Source organism: Lupinus angustifolius, unplaced genomic scaffold, assembly GCF_001865875.1.
Source record: "Lupinus angustifolius cultivar Tanjil unplaced genomic scaffold, LupAngTanjil_v1.0 Scaffold_168_25, whole genome shotgun sequence".
Classification (NCBI taxonomy): Eukaryota; Viridiplantae; Streptophyta; class Magnoliopsida; order Fabales; family Fabaceae; genus Lupinus; species Lupinus angustifolius.
The window spans coordinates 327-21,895 of record NW_017726286.1 but is presented as its reverse complement, the minus strand read 5'-3'; the positions used below and the strand labels follow the sequence as shown (position 1 = coordinate 21,895).

Genomic DNA, 21,569 nt, shown 5'->3' with positions numbered 1-21,569 from the left:
TTATAAAATAAATTAAGTTTTAAAACTTGTTAGTTGACTTTACTACTATTGTATATAAACCCAACTCATTTGCACAAAGAAATGAAACACACATTCCTTAATTTTCTTTGCTTTTGTTCTTAGTAATTTCACACTTGGAGGCAATCTGATTAGAGTTAGTAACATCCATAACATATTGAAACTAACTCCTCCCAATGTGAGTTTTTTCTACAGTCTAGGCTGGAATCTAGAAAACATTTCAGTCACATCTTGAAAACCACATCAAGATGTGATCATCAAAGGTGGAACCTAATTTTTTTTACAGGTCTAGAAAACCATCATGTGAAGACAAGATAATCAAAGATGGAAGATAAAAAATGGACAAAACTAGAAAAAGTAGAAGTTGTTCTTGTCCTTTGCAACGAGATGGAAAACAGTGGTGGTGCGGCGGAGGCACAACCACTGCTAACCACAGCAGTGTTGGTATGTTGGAATTGAATGGAGTAGATAGGGATAAAAAATGAACTTTCAAATTGAGATGGGTATATAAAAGGAATATCAAAAGTAAAACATAAATATGTATCAAGCTCATTAACTCAATGAGCATGATATCCAGCACAGTACATTCAATGAAATGAATTTAACTGTTTGGCTAAAAGAAAAAGACTGAGTTTAACATTTTCATTTTTGGGTGAGAGGGGGCATCTTTGCTTCAGCATGATTACAACTTCCCACTGGTATATGACATGAGAAGCAAGGCAGTGAAATCTTCTAAAATCCATTATATATATTATAAGTAAATATAGTATAAGTGCATGACCACAACCACAAGCTGGAGAGAAATTGAATAGGAAAAAAATTAAGAGTTTGTTGGCGAGTTGGATTTTGGAAATGGGAGAAGAAAAAAGGAAGATTTCAGAGTCATGAAATATACTTGTGAGACGGTCTTCCATTTATCTTTATTCTCCTCCAAAACTCAACTCGTAAACAGACTCTAAGATAATTGTATTGTTTGTCAAAGAGTTCCTCTAAACCTGCATGTATAAACTATAAGGAGTTTCAAACACATTAACCCTAATGAGTTTCAAACACATTAACCCTAATGAGTTTCAAACACATTAACCCTAAGGAGATACAAACACATTAGCCCCTTAAACCATTGCACCACCTTGCTCCCCCTTCATTTCAACTTTACACAGGCACCCCATCATAAATAACATTTAAGTAAATAAAAAAATTTCATACTAAAGTGCCTTGCAGATGAAGTTCCATGAGCCCAAACTGGTTGAAAGTTACATTCCTGTTAGAGACTGAAAGCAAGAGTGTTCTTGGAGTATCCATGCCTTTTGTTACATGATGTGAAAATATTAGCCTTCAGAACTATTGCGAATCGAAGTCTGGTTTTGATGGATAGTCAAGACCTTGCAGAGCCGGCATCCTTCTAATATCTTCTTCTGTATAAGAAGGGATGAACCAGTATCTGTTGTCCATCCCAAATACCTGGTATCAAAGCAACATAAATCATAATATAACTTCAAAATCCGATATTTTTTGTGACGATGATGATCATAGCGGAATGAGTACCCCCAGTTACCATATACATGTTAACCCAGAGAATCAAAAAGAAAAATACCAGACACATTTAGTTGTAGAATATGAAAGAGTTGGGGATTAACATATAAAACTGAATAAGGATTAACTTCAAAAACCCATATCCTAATGGTATGTGTAAAACAGGTCACAAATCCAAACATGAGCATCCGCGTTTAAAATGTAAGCATAACTACATAGCCATTCCTCGCAGATATCCTATAGAAAATTAAAATAAATATATATTCATTTTCGAAGGTTAGCATTAATCATTGTTAGACACTACCACTTGTATTAGTAGAAAATTTTAAAAGTAAAAGTAGAAAAATATTTAGTAGGATGCAAATTAGGCTCCAATGGTGTCTAACACCAATACAGCAACAATTTATGTCCGTCTATAGTTCCTTAGCAACAAGACTAGAATGAAAATATTTTCCATTTTTGCACACAGAAACATAATAAAATAGTTATACATTCATCGGAATATCTAAAACATCTAATTCTTATGAAAATGTAAAAACACGGTAGTGAATATTTGGACTATTGCAATAATATCTAATTTTCATGTTAAATATGAGATAGAGTTAGTGTGATTGTTACTACGAATGGATTTATTTGAGTATTACCAGTTGCAAAAGAACTTTTAAGGAGGTGTAAAAACCAATCATGAACATCTAAAAGTAAAATAATATAAAAAATGTGAGTTTAAGTATAGTGCAGCATACACAGACCTGTTCGAAATTTTTTTTGCGACCAAGATCATAACGCCATTTTGGAGTAGTTTTCTTCTCATATGCCTGCACACAACAAAGAACAAAATTTCATCATTACCCACTTTGCATAAGCCATCCTTCGTGCAACTAGGACAAGCATAAGAAAGTATCATACAGATAGTAATACAACTCCCATACACACAAAGCGTTTACCGATCCAATCAGGGATCGATCAAGCTCATGTACCACAACAGATCATCAATTTAAATACAAGTATTTTCATTCAACTATAACCCCGAGGCAGTATAAGGGATCTACTTTCATAAATTAAAGGATCAAAAGCATGAAACACAAAAACGGAGTTCTGAAGTTTTTTATTTGTCCTTCTTTAACTATGCAGAAGTTTACCTCAATAGTTGTCGTATTAGAAACCACCAAAGATATGTGCATAATGAGAAATCCCAAAACACTCAGTGTGAAGGCCAGATTCAAAACTGCAGGTAATTCAACAGTGTTATAGAAATTCACAGACAATTCCTGCAACTAGAATTGAGTTTCGATTCCATACCAAAAGCAAGAAAAGTTGTAGCAAGAGAGCCAGGTGTCCCAGGAATTTCTCCATCACCAAAGAATGCTAAGAATTGTGGCAGGGGACTTAACTTAACAAAGCTCACATAAAAAGTATATGATTTCAAGAGGAGATTGATTTTAAATTGTGATAGACATTTTAGACATCCATTGAAAATTCATCAAAAAAAATTGTGAAATGGACAAAAGCTCCACATGTCTCACATCGCCTCATGATCATGATATTGTGGATTCTTGCATGTGTATATAAAAATAGAGCATATAAAAGTAATATATATTAAATTCATTTGTTATTTTTCTAACTAATAAAAAAAAGTACATGAAATATGGATGTCTTATAAACTTACCTCTCGAGATGTTATCGTCTTGCTCCAACCAACATACAGATATGACTTTTATTTATCATCCCATATCCATTGAGACACAAATATAAAGCACACGTTAACTACATTGGCTGGTTATTTCACGTAATAGATAATTGGATACAAGTTTAAGGAGTGAAGTGATAAAAAAGTTAAAGGCCTCACTAACAAAATACTAACATTTACTTATAAAATAAATTAAGTTTTAAAACTTGTTAGTTGACTTTACTACTATTGTATATAAACCCAACTCATTTGCACAAAGAAATGAAACACACATTCCTTAATTTTCTTTGCTTTTGTTCTTAGTAATTTCACACTTGGAGGCAATCTGATTAGAGTTAGTAACATCCATAACATATTGAAACTAACTCCTCCCAATGTGAGTTTTTTCTACAGTCTAGGCTGGAATCTAGAAAACATTTCAGTCACATCTTGAAAACCACATCAAGATGTGATCATCAAAGGTGGAACCTAATTTTTTTTACAGGTCTAGAAAACCATCATGTGAAGACAAGATAATCAAAGATGGAAGATAAAAAATGGACAAAACTAGAAAAAGTAGAAGTTGTTCTTGTCCTTTGCAACGAGATGGAAAACAGTGGTGGTGCGGCGGAGGCACAACCACTGCTAACCACAGCAGTGTTGGTATGTTGGAATTGAATGGAGTAGATAGGGATAAAAAATGAACTTTCAAATTGAGATGGGTATATAAAAGGAATATCAAAAGTAAAACATAAATATGTATCAAGCTCATTAACTCAATGAGCATGATATCCAGCACAGTACATTCAATGAAATGAATTTAACTGTTTGGCTAAAAGAAAAAGACTGAGTTTAACATTTTCATTTTTGGGTGAGAGGGGGCATCTTTGCTTCAGCATGATTACAACTTCCCACTGGTATATGACATGAGAAGCAAGGCAGTGAAATCTTCTAAAATCCATTATATATATTATAAGTAAATATAGTATAAGTGCATGACCACAACCACAAGCTGGAGAGAAATTGAATAGGAAAAAAATTAAGAGTTTGTTGGCGAGTTGGATTTTGGAAATGGGAGAAGAAAAAAGGAAGATTTCAGAGTCATGAAATATACTTGTGAGACGGTCTTCCATTTATCTTTATTCTCCTCCAAAACTCAACTCGTAAACAGACTCTAAGATAATTGTATTGTTTGTCAAAGAGTTCCTCTAAACCTGCATGTATAAACTATAAGGAGTTTCAAACACATTAACCCTAATGAGTTTCAAACACATTAACCCTAATGAGTTTCAAACACATTAACCCTAATGAGTTTCAAACACATTAACCCTAAGGAGATACAAACACATTAGCCCCTTAAACCATTGCACCACCTTGCTCCCCCTTCATTTCAACTTTACACAGGCACCCCATCATAAATAACATTTAAGTAAATAAAAAAATTTCATACTAAAGTGCCTTGCAGATGAAGTTCCATGAGCCCAAACTGGTTGAAAGTTACATTCCTGTTAGAGACTGAAAGCAAGAGTGTTCTTGGAGTATCCATGCCTTTTGTTACATGATGTGAAAATATTAGCCTTCAGAACTATTGCGAATCGAAGTCTGGTTTTGATGGATAGTCAAGACCTTGCAGAGCCGGCATCCTTCTAATATCTTCTTCTGTATAAGAAGGGATGAACCAGTATCTGTTGTCCATCCCAAATACCTGGTATCAAAGCAACATAAATCATAATATAACTTCAAAATCCGATATTTTTTGTGACGATGATGATCATAGCGGAATGAGTACCCCCAGTTACCATATACATGTTAACCCAGAGAATCAAAAAGAAAAATACCAGACACATTTAGTTGTAGAATATGAAAGAGTTGGGGATTAACATATAAAACTGAATAAGGATTAACTTCAAAAACCCATATCCTAATGGTATGTGTAAAACAGGTCACAAATCCAAACATGAGCATCCGCGTTTAAAATGTAAGCATAACTACATAGCCATTCCTCGCAGATATCCTATAGAAAATTAAAATAAATATATATTCATTTTCGAAGGTTAGCATTAATCATTGTTAGACACTACCACTTGTATTAGTAGAAAATTTTAAAAGTAAAAGTAGAAAAATATTTAGTAGGATGCAAATTAGGCTCCAATGGTGTCTAACACCAATACAGCAACAATTTATGTCCGTCTATAGTTCCTTAGCAACAAGACTAGAATGAAAATATTTTCCATTTTTGCACACAGAAACATAATAAAATAGTTATACATTCATCGGAATATCTAAAACATCTAATTCTTATGAAAATGTAAAAACACGGTAGTGAATATTTGGACTATTGCAATAATATCTAATTTTCATGTTAAATATGAGATAGAGTTAGTGTGATTGTTACTACGAATGGATTTATTTGAGTATTACCAGTTGCAAAAGAACTTTTAAGGAGGTGTAAAAACCAATCATGAACATCTAAAAGTAAAATAATATAAAAAATGTGAGTTTAAGTATAGTGCAGCATACACAGACCTGTTCGAAATTTTTTTTGCGACCAAGATCATAACGCCATTTTGGAGTAGTTTTCTTCTCATATGCCTGCACACAACAAAGAACAAAATTTCATCATTACCCACTTTGCATAAGCCATCCTTCGTGCAACTAGGACAAGCATAAGAAAGTATCATACAGATAGTAATACAACTCCCATACACACAAAGCGTTTACCGATCCAATCAGGGATCGATCAAGCTCATGTACCACAACAGATCATCAATTTAAATACAAGTATTTTCATTCAACTATAACCCCGAGGCAGTATAAGGGATCTACTTTCATAAATTAAAGGATCAAAAGCATGAAACACAAAAACGGAGTTCTGAAGTTTTTTATTTGTCCTTCTTTAACTATGCAGAAGTTTACCTCAATAGTTGTCGTATTAGAAACCACCAAAGATATGTGCATAATGAGAAATCCCATGACACTCAATGCGAAGGCCAGATTCAAAACTGCAGGTAATCCAACAGTGTTACAGAAATTCAAAGATGATACTAGGAACTAGAACTGTGTTTTGATTCCCTACCAAAAGCAAGAAAAGTTGTAGCAAGAGAGCCAGGTGTCCCAGGAATTTCTCCATCACCAAAGAATGCTAAGAATTGTGGCAGTAAGGATGCAGTGACAAGAGTCGTCTCAAGAAAAGTGTAGAACTGCACTAAGATTTAAACAAATAAATATTAAACATGATAAGTATTCAGTATGGGGCCAATTGACAACCACAGATAAAACAAATAAATTCACAACTTTAGAGTAACTGAAAAAATATAAAGACTTACTATATGCCAATCATATTCATACTAATGATAATAACAATAACAATAACAACAACAATAACCAAGCTTTAATCTCATTAGGTGGGGTCGGCTATATGGAAGAAACGGCACCATAATGTTTTATCATAAATCATGTTCATTGACAGTCACATAGCATTGATCTCTAAATCTTTCTTAATCGTTCCGCCTATAGTTTTTCTTGGCCTCCCTCTTCCTCTAGGAATTGGACTAACCTCAATTTGATCTACTCTTCTTACTGAGGTTTCTAACGTTCCCTCCACACATGTTCAAACCACTTAAGACGTGATTCTACAATCTTTTCTACAATATGAGTTATTCCAACTTTCTCCCTACGGCATTATTTCTAATTCTATATTGTCTAGTGCATCCACTCATTCAATGCAACATTTTCATCTATACTATATATGTTTAAGGTACAACATCTTTTGAAATTTGAAGGTACAAATACCCAAAATGAAAATTACTAATTAGATAGCCTGAACATAGTTCACTTGCAAGAAAGAGAGAACATAAATGCTAGGAACTACAAATACAATGAAGTTCATATTAATCTGTCCCTTTAAAAAGAAGAAATTACTTTTCCTTCATCCCCTTCAACTGATGATGAAAAGTGATGTCATCCACCATAGCACCCAAAGTGACAAACACAGAAGAAACAAAGCATTTTTTTTTATCGGCAGAAAGTTGCTGACTAGGTGCATAGACTAAAAAAGGGATATTATAAAGCTGCAACTTCTGGTTGCTTAGATATTCTAATGATGGCCTTGGCCATGAAACATTTAAATCAGCAACAACAGCATCTTTAAGGTTACCCAATCTGCACTATCATAAATAAGCTCCACTCTCAACCAACTACTATCAGTCTAGTTGCACATGAATATCATTATGACAGACCAGAATAAGAGTACCCATGTAACTAAGAAATTTTTTTCATCTTCATTTCAAATTTCATTAGCATGGCTAATTGGTTGTACTTAAGAACACGAGAAAAAAGGAAATTTTAAACCACAGTATAAGTAACTTATCTAGTAAGTAATTCTAATTTCTATGTTATAAACAATAAAACCCAGTGACTAGTATATAATAGTGAACATCACAAGATTATTGGCAAAGGTCTACAGAGAGTAAGAGGCACAAAATACAATCATCGCAAGTCACAAATAATAGTTTGATAACAAAATAATAACACCAGCTAAGGTGTCCATACCAAGAAAAGAAGGAAATATTTGTAATTTAGTGCCCCAACACAGTTAACTACCCAGACACAATGGTGATCCATCTTCAGGACGCAACGCCCACCTGGTATCAACCATAAAAGGTCAAACTTATTAAGACATGTTCTCCGAGTAGTGATACAAAATTGGAAACTGAGGTGCCAAAACTTACAAACTGAACAATGATGGCATCGAGGTGGCTTGAGCTGATTGCATTTCCGACAGTAACGGATACGTTGACTAGAAGGATCAGACGACACACCATTATTGAATTCTGATGCAACTAATGGGTCAGCATCTCCTCTCTCCTCATCAAGGGCAGGCCTCCAGTTTGGAGGTACGCTCCCCGGATCGGTAAAAACAACAGAAAAGTAACTCCACAATAACATAACCAACTGCGTAGTCATGAGAAAAATCCAAAATATCATATCATTTAGTCCACTTCACGTGCTAAAGAAACAATACATCATTAATCAACTGAACAAATCATGTATGTTTAACAGAAGCTGAATTCTAATGTCCCATCTCAGAATCTAACAGAAATCTGAAGATAAACGAGTTCCCAATTAATGGAATTTTTTTGGTTCAACCTCTTCAAAGAAAACCCACATTTTTCACTATCATCATCAAAAAATATATACTGATAATCTTGCATACCGTATAAAGGATCATGATCCCTAAGTTTCTGCTGTTAATAATTGTTTAAAAGAAGCTGAATTCTGAAGCCACATTATAGAATCTAACAGAAATGTGGAGGTACATGATTTCCAAATTAAGGAAAGATTATTAGGATAAAATTTTGTTCCAACTTCTTCCAGAAAATCCACACCTTTCACTATCATCATAAAATAAAAATATACTGATAATCTTGCATACCATATATATACCAAATAAAAGGATCGTGATCCCAAATGTATGTCATTTTCAATTTGCTACTTTGGACAATCTAAGTCCAAAATAACTAATTACTAAAAGTCCTACCCTGATGTTCCAAGCACGTTCACATTTTGAAGGATCACAACTCAAAATTCCAAAATTAATCCATTGAATTACCCTTAATTAATTATACAATCCAAATTATCATATCATTTAGTCCACACCACAATGACCACATGCTAAAAAACAGTACTTCATTATTCTATTGAACTAATCATACATGTTTTTAACAGAAGCTGAATTGTAATTTCTAAAGCCACATTTCAAAACCCAATACACTTGCCCAACACAAGACAAGACAAAACAAAAAATTAAAAAAAAAATAAGGGTACAGAACTATTTTATTCCTACCAAATTAAATTTTTTGCATATACCAATTTGGTTCCCGAAAATAAAAAAAACTCGAAATGGTCCATAAAGATATAAAATGTGGGCCAAATTAGTTTTTATAACATTTTTATGACCATTTTGACTCACATTCATGACCTTTGATTACTAGTGTAGATTTTTACGGTCCAATTGGTACATGCGAAAATTTATAAGACCAAAGTTCACTCAAAATAAAAAATAGCTGCAGAAGCTTACCAAACCATGAAACAAAATCAACACAACAAAAGCAGTAAGAGAATCAAATCCTCCACCATAAAGAACAGGCCCATAATTAGTCAAAACGACAGCGTAGTAAGTAACACCAACAACCCCGAGAACCAATAAGATCATGATCGAGCCTAACCCTCGAAGAGCAGTGCAGAACTTGAACACGTTCCATGCCATCGTAGTTCCAGATCTATGCATACTCAAGAGAGAGAGAGAGAAAAATTACCCACTTTGATTTATCCCCAAAGTTCGTAACTTTAACTTTCCCGATCCCAGAAAAATCATCTATTGAATGAAGGGCATGGCTAAAGAACGTTGCTCTGATAAGGAACACAGTCGGAGCTAAATCTAGGGTTTATAGAGAATTGGGGAATTTGAGTGCAGAAGAAGAAAATTGATGGAAGTGAAGACAATAGAAGGGAATTAATGAAGGTATTTTTTGTGTTTCTTTTTGGAAAAAATTATGGTGGAAATTATTACAAGAGAGGTAAGAGAATATTTTGAGCTATGAGAAATGGTCCTATGTTGATGATTTAGCTACGAGGGTAAGTTATTCCTAGAGCTGTCAAAACGGGCCGGGAAAACCGGGCCAGCCCGTTAAAGCCCGAAAATATATTGGGCTCGAATATTAAATCAAGAGTATATTGTTCAAATTGGGCTTTTTAACCTGATCTTATCAGGCCATATTAAAATCCGGCCTGGATCGGGTTTTCCCAGCCGAGTTCGGACCGCCATATAAAACATGTGGATAACACATGTGTACGTTCACAAGCACAAAAAATAGAAAATATCTTCTACAATATGTAACCTTTGGCCTTTCTCCTTCTTAACATTAAACATCTAAAAGACTAAATTTCCTCCGTTATTCATGATTTGGGGTTGGATGTTAGAAATAAAAAGGAACAAATAAAGGGGTTTGTGCTTTTGTGGATTCTAAAAGTTTATGTAAACTATATTGGAGAAGTTAAGCTAAAGGGGTTTGTTTTATCTTTTACATTTGGACCAAACCTATACCTTGGTTCCAATTTGTGCATTTTGTGCATTTTTACAGCTTTTAGACACTGCTCCATTTTGTAGTATTATGCAATGTTTCATTCCCATTTTTACAGCTTTCATATCCATTTTTACATTCCCATTTATATTGATGAATGTTTCTTCATCTTTAGAAACCTCTGTCGGAGTTACACAAAATACCAATGGAAATGTACAAGAGAAAGAGAGTACAAATGCTTCTCAATCAGAACAAAAAAGTGTATACCTCTAACCTCTCAACTCCATAACCAAAAAGTGGTAAGACCTTAACCTCAGATGCATGGAGATATTTTGAAAAAGCTGGTATTGTAGATGGAAAAGAAAAGGCTAGGTGTTTAGGGTGTAAAAAATTATTGAGTTGTTCAACTAAGAATGGAACTTCTCATTTAATCCGTCATGTTGACAATTACAGTAAGACCGCTAAAAATAATGATATAGGTGTTATGTTACTCGATGGTGGAGGAGGGGGTTGAAAAAGAGAAAATTTGATCATAAGGTTAATCGTGAGATGATATCTGAATTGATTATTTCACATGGTCTCCCATTTAATATTGTTGAATGGAGGGTATTTAGAAAATACCAAATTTTTTTGAATGATGATTGTCGATTTATTATTAGAAATACTGCTAAAAGTGATGTGATGAAACTTTATGATATTGAGAAATTAAAGTTAAAATCACAATTACTGGAAATTCATGGTAGGGTATGTTTAACTTCTGATTGTTGGACTGCATGCACAAATCATGGATTCATTTCTTTGACTGCTCATTATGTTGATACTGAATGGAAATTAAATAGTATGATTCTTGCATTTGCTCACATGAAACCTCCACATACTGGGAAAGAATTAGCATTGAAAGTGATGGAATTTTTAAGAGAATGGGGAAATGAAAAAAAAAGTTTTTCCCTCACTTTGGATAACGCTACCTCAAATGACAATATGTAAAACCATGTGAAAGAACATTTAGGATAGTCAACAAATTTGTTGCTTAATGGAGAATTATTTCATGTAAGATGTTGTGCTCATATCTTGAACCTTATTGTTCAAGATGGTTTGAAGGTTGCTAGCGATGCATTACAAAAAATTAGACAAAGTGCGAAATATATTAAGGTTAGTGAAAGTAGAACAAGACAATTTTTTGCTTGTGTTGCATTGGTTGGTGGAATAGATACATCAATTAGGTTGAGATCTGATTGTGTCACTAGATGGAACTCTACTTTTATAATGCTTGAGAGTGCAATTAATTATCGACGTGTATTTACTAGTTTTAGTTTGCATGATACAAATTATATTTGGTGTCCATTAGAAGATGAGTGGAGTAGAGCTGAAATAATATGTGACTTTTTGAGACCATTTAACAATATTACAAAGTTGATATCTGGTTCTTCTTACCCCACATCAAATTTGTATTTGGGGGAAACATGGACTATAGAGTGTCTTTTGAACTCTATATTGACAAATGAAGATTTGGTGGTTCAACAAATGGCTCGCAATATGAAAGCCAAATTTGAAAAGTATTGGAGTGACTATACTATGGTATTAGCATTTGGTGATATTCTTGATCCATCTAAAAAACTTGATTTTGTGCAATATTTATACGAAGAAGTAGATCCATTTTATGTGGAGAAGGTGAAACACATCCAAATGAATTTGTATAGACTTTATAATGAATATGTCAACAAGGATGATCAATCAAATGAGAGTCTTTCGCAAGTGCATGCTTCATCTTCATTAGGAGGAGGAAGTGCAAAGAAGTTTCAAGTACCCTTATACCAAGCCCGTGTAAGTTAATTTTACAAATTTTGTATAACTATTTCATTTTTCATTCTTCATATGCATGTATAGTACTATAGTTTAATAAATTTAGCTATTTATTTTGTAGTTTGAACAACATAAGAACACAAAGAGAACAACCTCTTGCCACAAAGAGAATAACCTCTCGTGGGAAAAGCGAACTTGATATATATTTAGAAGCAGATCCAGAACAAATACCACAAAATGTGTGTTTTGATGTTTTATCTTATTGGAAGGATCGAAGTCGTGCATGTCCTACTCGTTCAAAGATGGCTTGTGATATATTAAGCATTCCAATAACTACAGTTGCATCAGAATCTGCTTTTAGCATTGGTGCTCGAGTTTTGAACAAGTATAGAAGTTCTTTAAATGATGAAACAATTCAAGCCCTCTTGTGCACACGTAGTTGGTTACATGGTTTTGTCGGAAAGTTTTTTTTTTAAGTTCAAATTTTTCTATATACTTTAAACTAATCATTCAATTTTATATCATAATTAATTTTTATTGTAGAATATGATAATGAAGAGGATGATGATGAGCGATATGCCATTGATATTGAAGACGTAAAACTTTCTCATGGAGGTTTAGAATCAATTGTTCAATGAGAAGAATGTTGATTTTGTTTTATGTATGTGTTTTCTATTTTCTAATACTTTGTGGTTACTATGAATTTAATATTTTGACTAAAGTGTAGTGATTTAATATTTGACAATTATATTATTATGATTAGGCAATTCAAGACCTTTAAAGTATTTTAGTAGAAGATGCAATAAAAAAGTTACAATTGTTTACTTTATTACAAATTTTTTTGTGTAAATACTAAATCGGTTGTAAAATTGAAGTTATTTAATTTTTTTTAATATAAATAATCAGGCCCAGCCCGCCGCAACCCGCAGCTCGCTTTGGGCGGACTTGGGCCTCAATTTAAGAAACGTAAAATATAACTGGGCTTTTTAGCCCGACCCATCTTAGCATGAATTAAAAGCGGGCTAGGCCAAACCCGTCCGGGTAGCCCATTTTGACAAGTCTAGTTATTCATATTGGAGTTATTCTAACTACAAATATTAATGTTAAACAAGATAATTATTTAAAGGGTATGCAAATATGAGCAGTTGTTCCAAATATTTGGACCAAAAAATCAGATTTCATTTTATTTGTACAACTCAATTTCAAGGATATTTTAGTTAGTTTCATTTTATTTGGTCATAAAAATATTTAATTATTAAATTTTTAAGTTAAATATATATTTTTCAACCAATTAAGTAAACGTAGTAGTATACACTTTTTTTGACACCCATTAAATTCTAGTCATGAAAAGATTCAAACTCAGAAACTAAAATGCAAAAATAAAGTAGAAAAAATTGGTTTTCACCGAGCTTCATCATTTGTTGTCGTAGTCGTATACCCTAAGCCTTTCCACATTTGTTGTGCAGAGAGAAAACATAAATGTATAACAAATATTGCTGTAATGCTAAATGAAAAATAAAAATCGAATATAGAAAATGAAATTGAACTAACCAAATATTGTTGCAATAACTTTTGTTTGGTAGGATAGAGTTAGAAAAGAGAGAAAAAGGAGAGAAGAAAGAGGATAGTTAAAGAGAAATTGAGAGTTTCTCTCATTTGGTTGAGAGAAGAAAGAGAATGGAGAGAGTAAAAAAGATGTGGACCCCACAAATTTTTCTTCTTCCCACTTATGAGAAGAAAATAAGATAATGATGAGTGAATTTATACAAAACATCAATAATACTCTCGATTTTTTTTAATTTTACATATTATTTTCTATTTAATTCATAATAGTTATTGTTTTAATTATTGATTAGTAATTAAAAGAAAGTTATATATTTTACAAAGTGATACTTTTGTGAGAAAGTGGAGAGAAAATGAAAAATGTTCTTATATTTTTTTTATTATATATTTTTTGTTTTAAATACTACTAATATAAATGAGTCTCTTTTTAATATAAAATATTAATTAAAATTATATCATTTATTTTTAATTAATAATAAAATAACATCTTTATCTTTCTTTTCTTTATTTTAGGGTCATTTTTGTCATTTGAACCATAATATTATCTCTCTTCTCATTTTTATCTAACCAAACAAGAGAGAAACAAAAGAAAATATTTCTTTAAATTCATTTTCTCTCATTTTTCTCTTATTCCAAACATCACAAAAATCTACTTCATTTCTCCTCTTTTTCTTTCTCATCTCTTTCTTTCTCACTCATTTCTCTCTTCTTATTTTCTCTTGTGCAACCAAATGAAGCCATAATGCTGAATGAAAAATCAAAAAACAGATCTAGAAAGACAAATTGAAAGGATATTTTTTTCTTGTACTAACAATGATATTCTTACATTTTTGAATAAGGAAATAATACTATTTGAGGTTACTGGATGCCCAAATCAAACTCTCGACATTATAAATTTAGTGGGGTCTTACACCACTAAACCAATACCTTATTGGTAAATTAAAAGGATATTGAATATTCATATGATTGATTTTATAGTGAGAAAAGGAAGAAGAGAACTTAGACAACTAGAAAGGGATTTAGAGATTTAGGCATTTTGTCATTTTTTTATTTTAATTAAGATTTGAATTTATTATAAAGGAGATGTATTTGAAGAAGAAAAATGAAATAATTGAGAAGTGAACTAGATGTGAAGAGAAAAAAAATGTAATAAATGTTTTAAATATAATATAATGTAATAAAGTTGTATTAATAAAATGAAATCTTATTTTTTGATCCAAATATTTAGGTACTCATTATTAACATGATCATTCCAAAAAACAATTTTGCTCAGGTTAACCAAACCTTCATTTAAAATAGTTAATTGTTGGTTGATATTTTTTATCTTTTTAAATATTAGTCATATATTCTTATATAAAATTGAAATACAAATTATTTTAGATATTAAAGATGACATGTGTCACTTATTAATCAATCAAATAATACTCAATTATATGTATCACTTATTAACCAATCAAATAATGCTCAGCTATATGTATCACTTAATCACATTATATTCTTTTATAGGATAACTTGTAGATTGATTTTGTGTAGAGATATCCAATTTATTTTTGAAAATAAATAGATTTCAAATTTCCTTTTAAAAATGGATTCTAACTACTCCATTTTGTAATCAGAAAACTTGAAGGTGAGAAATTATTATAATGAGTTATTGCAAAATAAAATTTGACGGATTCTTAGTAAAATTTTCTCATATGTAGAAAATCAATCTAAAAAGTGTTTCTCTTACATATTTTTCGATTTTAGTATAATGCATCGAAAAACACTTCATAGATAATGTAATTAATCTCTTAGAAAAATATGTAATTTTTTTATTTTATGTAATATATAAATCACAAATTGTTTTCCTTATATCCATTCTTTTTTCAAGACGTCACATTTTTATAAACCGCGGAAAGTAAATAACTGATACCTAATGATAATTGAAAATGATACAACACTTTTCCGAATGCTTTTCATTATAAAAGACTTGACCCCACAACATACGACAATGTGTTGCTTGGTTCAGTACACAATGTGGTTACAAAATACAAGGCAAAATCTAATCATCGCCTAAACTGAAAACTATACAGTAAAAATAAGTACAAAATAAGTTGAGGGCATCAACATTAGAAAAGTACCCTACACAGGTATCCATATTCCAAAAAGCAATAGAAGAGAAGCAGCTCATAACAGCTAGCTCCAAGACTAGCGGGGTACTAGAGCCCTCGCTCGGATCCTCCTCAAGCTCTGAGTCTGATGAGAGGTCTACTACCTCCACAAAGTCCTCTATGTAGATTAACTCCACACAGTTGTCGTCATCGTCAACCTCCATCTTCTCCACCATGTCAAAGTTGGAACACAGAGTCCTAATCCTCGCCCTATCAAACGCTAACTGCTCTGGCAAAGCACTCAGATCGTCCCTCCTTGATCCCATAGAGCTCGCCTCATCCTCCCAAATCATCCGCCTCCATGACGGTTCTGCAACATTGCTGGCCCTAACAGCTTCTTTAGCATCTTCCGACGATCGCCTCCCCCTTCCTAGAGTCGGGGAAGAATGGTCATCATAAGGTCCCTTAGAGAACTGGGATCCGACAACAACTGGTCTACACAAAGTCCTAGATTGGGTAGATGGATCAGCGGGTATGGGCCTCCTACCCTATAAAGTGAAGGAAGTCTCTCTAACAACATGGTGTGCTAGAAAGTGCATATTAGAGCCGTCACACACAAGCTCCAGCTCTAGGTCACATGGATTGATGTAGGTGTATCGCTCTTCATCAACTCTCCAAGTCCCCTCCTAGGACATCATGAATCATTAATTCTGAATCATTGCTGACCGGTCCATGTGAACAATGGTGTATACAAGTACACCATAAAGAAGGAGAGAGAGTAAAACATCTAATGAATACTCTTCACTAACGTCATGGAATTACACAGAATATCACACCAAGACAGAAAAACAAATACAAATATAACATGTTATGATACACGTATGTGTCGATGATCAAAGATGCTTTTAACTAAGGATTCATGAATAAATATCCATGTGTACAATATATGAATGTTATGTTTGGTTCATCCATCCTTACGCCAATATCCTCCCAATAAACTATTCGGAAATAACCAAGTGTATAGGTCTCATAACAAGCCGATTTGAACTCACCAAATCCATTCCTCGCAAGGATATGTGATCGATCTATTCCAACGGAATTTTCCATTTCAGGATGGTGTTGTATCAAACACTTTATGGGTATCCCTTTCATTGATCCTTATTGCAAAGAGGGTTAGTTAGAGATTGTCTAGTTGGCACTATGAGAACTATCTGATCCAATAGAATACCTCATCCAAGAATACAGGGGACTCGTCTCATCTAGACCTTCCCTCAAGGCTTTGATGATGCATCAATGCCATCAACAACCCTCTCAACATCTCTGGGCTCATTCGTTTCCCGAAATTTTCGTCTCCACTACTTCATTATTCACAATGAATATGCATATTAACCGATGTTAGCAGATTAAATCTTTTAATCATTCTTTTATAACGATCGGCCTAGCTTAAGACATCTCCTATCAGGAATGCTTCTAGTGGGACCCGATCTTAACATTTTATGCAACAGAGAAAAACCTCATCTCCACTATGAACCATTGCTGAATCAGCCCGGATGGTCCAATGACCAAGCCTCTTATGGTCAGACGATCTTGCTGCCTGAGAATAACATAACACTTTCGGGCCTCACCCTGAACGATGTAATTTTTAGCACTTATTATTTTGGTTATGATGAATATCATGTACAAAATCTTAATAATCTAGTGTAATTGTTCTTTCTTACGAAGTTTACATATCTGAGGTACATTATCCCCAATGAAGGAGTTTTATAGGTTTGATTGAAGAGGAATGGGATTGAGGAAATTGGAAATTGAAGAAAAATGAAACTTTGATAGAAAGGTTATCATTGGACTCTCACCCAAGCGATAGGTGGCACTCAAGCAATAAAACAAGCCAATCCTCGTGGAGACCTCTTGCCCAAGCGAGGTCTGGCGCTCAAGCGATAAAAATAAGCCAATCCTCTTGGAGACATCAAGCTCAAGCAAGGTCTGGCGCTCAAGCGATAAAAGCAAGCCAATCCTCCTTGAGACCTCTCGCCTAAGCGAGAGCTAGCGCTCAAGCGATGAAAATAAGCCAATCCCCTTGGAGACCTCTCGCCCAAGCGAGAGCTGGCGCTCAAACGATAAAAATAAGCCAATCCTCCTGGAGACCTCTCGCCCAAGTGAGAGCTGGTGCTTAAGCAATATAAGCTTGAAAACAAGGTAATTCTCCCATCTTAAGGAAATGTTTCCTCACACAACTTCTCACCCCTACTGAAGGGAATCCTAGATTTCAAGATCACTTCCTCATTGTTAGTAGACGCTTTTAGGTCTTGAGATCAAACAAACAGTTCATACATATAAGCAACTAGAACAATTATTTGAGTAATATTCATCCATGGATAACCATATCATTACTCCACAAATAGATATAACTTAAATGATATGGCTTAAGAAACCACACATACTTAATCTAAACAAATAGACAATTGATTAAGTACATGATTTCTTAATACCCAAGTAGGGATGACAACGAGCATGGGCGGGTACGGGTAGTAGCTACTCGCCACCCATTTTGAAATTCGGGGTCATTACCCGTACCCGGCCGTACCCGTACGGGTACCCTTGTGCGGGTATTTCGCGGGTATTATGGGTACCCGTGGGTATTTCTAGGTACCCACAAGATTTTGCATTATCAACAAATTTCTAATTCCTACTCAACCATAAATTTGAACAATTCTGTCATAATATTGAAGAGTAATCATAAAAATTCAATTGTTCATACAAATTTTAAAATTTAAACTACTTTCAAAATATTAAGTCTTCAACAAAATGAAATAAAAAATGCATTCATTGCTGTAGTTTCTGAATCTTCTTCAATGGTTAACGTCATTCCCTTCAATAGCACTACATTGGCTAGTTGGTGGCTAGTTGAATCCTATAAAAAAACAAAATTTAAAATCAAAGCAAAAAATATAATTCTTTTTAAGTGGTCTCAAATTACAACTTAACAATGTTACTAACATCAAAATCTTCCAATACTGTACCACACTCAATGATGTCCAGTTTTGAATTTGAAGAGCCTGCAAAAACATAATAACTTCATTCAAGATTTATATAATGAATCTACAAAATATGTAATTAAAAGTAATATATAATATAACCTTTCATGTCACACCTTTGCCAATCCTGGAGACACATTAATTCCTCTATGGTATCTAGACGCAATCTACTATGATGAGGAGTAAGAATTCGTCCTCCAATACTATACAAAATATGTAATTAAAAGTAATAGATAATATTACCTTTCATGTCACACCTTTGCCAATCCTGGAGACACATCAATGTCTCTATGGTATCTGGACGCAATCTACTATGATGGGGAGTAAGAATCCGTCCTCCAGTACTAAATGAAGATTCTGAAGCAACAGTGGAGATAGGAATTGCAAGTAAATCTCTTGCAATTCTTTGCAAGGTTGGATATTTTATCCCATTTACTTTCCACCAAGTTAAGATGTCAAACTCTCCACCTTGATCGGGTAATACTCCATCCTCTAAATATATGTCTAGTTCTGACTTGTGGTGTTCTATAGCAATATTTTGCTCAAAAACAAAACTTTGATACTTTGCCCTCTAATCAATATTCACTCCATCTGCCCCCACTTCTATTAAATTTAGAGTTTGACTATGACTTTGACTTGAAAAAACTCTCTCTTTACCCTTCATTTTAATCTCATTCTCTCTTACCAACTCTTCACAAATACCTTTCACCTTGTTCATTTCAGAAACATGTTGCTCTCCATAAATTATGGGATAAAAAAATTCTAGAAAACATAGTTTGTATCTAGAATCTAACACAACACCAACAACCATCAAAACACCTATATCACCCCAATACTTATCAAATTTGACATACATTGCTTCAGCCATTTGTTGAATAACAAGGTTAGTAGATTGAAGCCAGTCAAGTAATGCCAATTTAATTTCACAAATTTTTGGAAAAAGGACATTTGCAGTTGGATACAAAGTACCAGAAAACACTAATGTCACATTATAAAATAACTTCAACCTTTGATAAATTTCATTGTTCATCTCCCATTCCTCTTCACTCGGCAATGTTTTATATTGATTTTCTCTTAGTGATAATCTTTGGAAGACATCTCTATATATTAGTGCCACAGGAAGCATCAAGAATGTAGAATTCCATATAGTCTTGCAAGCAAGTTCTAACTTTTTATCATATCGAATGCTTAATTGTTCACATGTCTCCTCAAATTTCTCCTATCCTTTTGGAGTTGCCTATTGGAGAATTTCTCCATCCGAAATCCATAGATTAAACGCGGAAGTCCTTATGACTATGACTTTGTTCCCATAACCTAATGTTTATGCCCATACATAAACCCAAATGGAACAACCATGGTCCAGACCGAAGAAAACCCAAATGAGTTCATGATGAAGATGAAGAACATACCTTGTTGAGCCATTTCCGGAATCTCGAAGGTATGAGGGTGCGATGATCTTCCAGATGTTAGAGCCCGAATGGTTTTCCTTGTGCTTCTCTAGAGGGGAATGAGAATGCCTTTTAACTCTTGAGTGTGTGCCTTATGGTGAGAGAGGTCCTAATGTGAGGAGAGAGTTCTTAATATAAGGAGTGGATGACTTGATAATGTTTTATCCCTTATGGATAACACTATCCTAATCCACCCTTATTCTCCTCAACCCTACACCTTAAAACTTGTTTTCTGGATAACACTATTCTCATCCTACCTTATTCTCCTCCACCTTTACACTTGAAAACCTGTTGCTCTACAAATGGGGACCATAACCCATAAAAGTAACCCCGTAGTGGTTACTACTTTAGTTGCAATAATTCTGATTCAGTCCCTTCATCAAATCAGAAATTGCCTGAAGGTATCTACACTTATTATTATTTCATGACACATATGCCCTTAGCCACCAAATTAATTACTTAAGATCATTTTATATTTTGGCTAATTACATAATGACTATAACACAATTATAGAATTATATTTGTGACCCATAAATTGTCAGAAATTCCAACAATCTCCCACTGGTCACACATATGATTCTCTGTACGTGTTATCCTTATTGCGCAAAATATTGCCATTATGACTTAGGCATACCCAAATTATCTCGTCCAGTAGTCCTGTCTCCATATCGAATCACAGTGAACTTCGCAATATTAATCATGACTAATTCAACAATGATCACCAACATTGACACAACTAAATGACATAGATACATCATGAAATGTGTAGCATGAAAATTACATGAATATGATCTGTACATGTCAATTTTCAACTGGTCCTACTTAACTTTAGTGAGATCCTTAACAATAACATAAAACCTTATTATACAAAGTATAATGATAGAATACCAAACTGAATGATTAATCAGCTGAAGTTTGAATATAATGTATCCATACATAATACTGAAATTACATAGAGCATAATAAAAGTGTGCACTTTCTAACTCCTATTAAACCAAAGAATCCTCACACTGTAAAATACCCATGTGAGCAGTATGCTCATGAAAGACCTTGGGTGTGATAGCCTTTGCAAGAGGATCCACAATCATGGAGTTAGTGCCTAAGTGTTCTATGGAAAGCTGTCCACTTTGTACCTTCTCCTTAACAACTAGGAACTTAATGTCGACGTGTTTCGACTTTGACAAACTCCTATTGTTGTTGGAGAACAACACGACTGATTTATTGTCACAATATAACTTTAGTGGTCTTTCAATCCTTTCCACAATTCGCAGCCTAGTGACAAAATTTCTCAACCATGATGACTGAAATGATGTCTCATAACATGCTATATA

General features: G+C 33.7%; 3 protein-coding genes and 1 long non-coding RNA gene across 5 annotated transcripts; 1 reads left to right on the top strand and 3 right to left on the bottom strand.

The window, feature by feature from the left end:
- Nucleotides 1-1,280: 1,280 nt before the first annotated feature.
- On the bottom strand, nucleotides 1,281-4,763 carry LOC109340408 (probable protein S-acyltransferase 14). Its single transcript, XM_019578099.1, has 5 exons — nucleotides 4,668-4,763; nucleotides 2,851-2,941; nucleotides 2,691-2,776; nucleotides 2,301-2,366; nucleotides 1,281-1,479 (listed from the first exon to the last, which is right to left on the bottom strand). Exons 1-5 carry the CDS (start codon nucleotides 4,761-4,763, stop codon nucleotides 1,360-1,362), a joined length of 459 nt encoding a protein of 152 aa, XP_019433644.1. The 3' UTR covers nucleotides 1,281-1,359.
- Nucleotides 4,724-9,838, bottom strand: LOC109340415 (probable protein S-acyltransferase 14). The gene is made up of 7 exons (XM_019578106.1): nucleotides 9,297-9,838; nucleotides 7,948-8,170; nucleotides 7,769-7,860; nucleotides 6,294-6,417; nucleotides 6,134-6,219; nucleotides 5,744-5,809; nucleotides 4,724-4,922 (listed from the first exon to the last, which is right to left on the bottom strand). The coding sequence occupies exons 1-7, from the start codon at nucleotides 9,504-9,506 to the stop codon at nucleotides 4,803-4,805; spliced, it is 921 nt and encodes a 306-aa protein (XP_019433651.1). The 5' UTR covers nucleotides 9,507-9,838; the 3' UTR covers nucleotides 4,724-4,802.
- Nucleotides 9,839-11,456: 1,618 nt separating this feature from the next.
- Nucleotides 11,457-12,732, top strand: LOC109340413 (zinc finger BED domain-containing protein RICESLEEPER 1-like). 2 transcript variants are annotated; one of them, XM_019578104.1, is made up of 3 exons: nucleotides 11,460-12,123; nucleotides 12,224-12,261; nucleotides 12,403-12,732. In XM_019578104.1, coding segments are annotated over exons 1-3 (597 nt in total). In that variant the 5' UTR covers nucleotides 11,460-11,565; the 3' UTR covers nucleotides 12,404-12,732. The 2 variants fall into 2 exon arrangements, with proteins under 2 accessions (XP_019433648.1, XP_019433649.1); XM_019578103.1 differs by lacking the exon at nucleotides 12,224-12,261 and having other exon boundaries at nucleotides 11,457-12,123; nucleotides 12,646-12,732.
- Nucleotides 12,733-18,573: 5,841 nt separating this feature from the next.
- LOC109340414 lies at nucleotides 18,574-18,996 on the bottom strand. Its single transcript, XR_002106790.1, has 3 exons — nucleotides 18,893-18,996; nucleotides 18,753-18,811; nucleotides 18,574-18,666 (listed from the first exon to the last, which is right to left on the bottom strand). It is a non-coding gene; the product is annotated as an uncharacterized LOC109340414 (long non-coding RNA).
- Nucleotides 18,997-21,569: the final 2,573 nt, after the last annotated feature.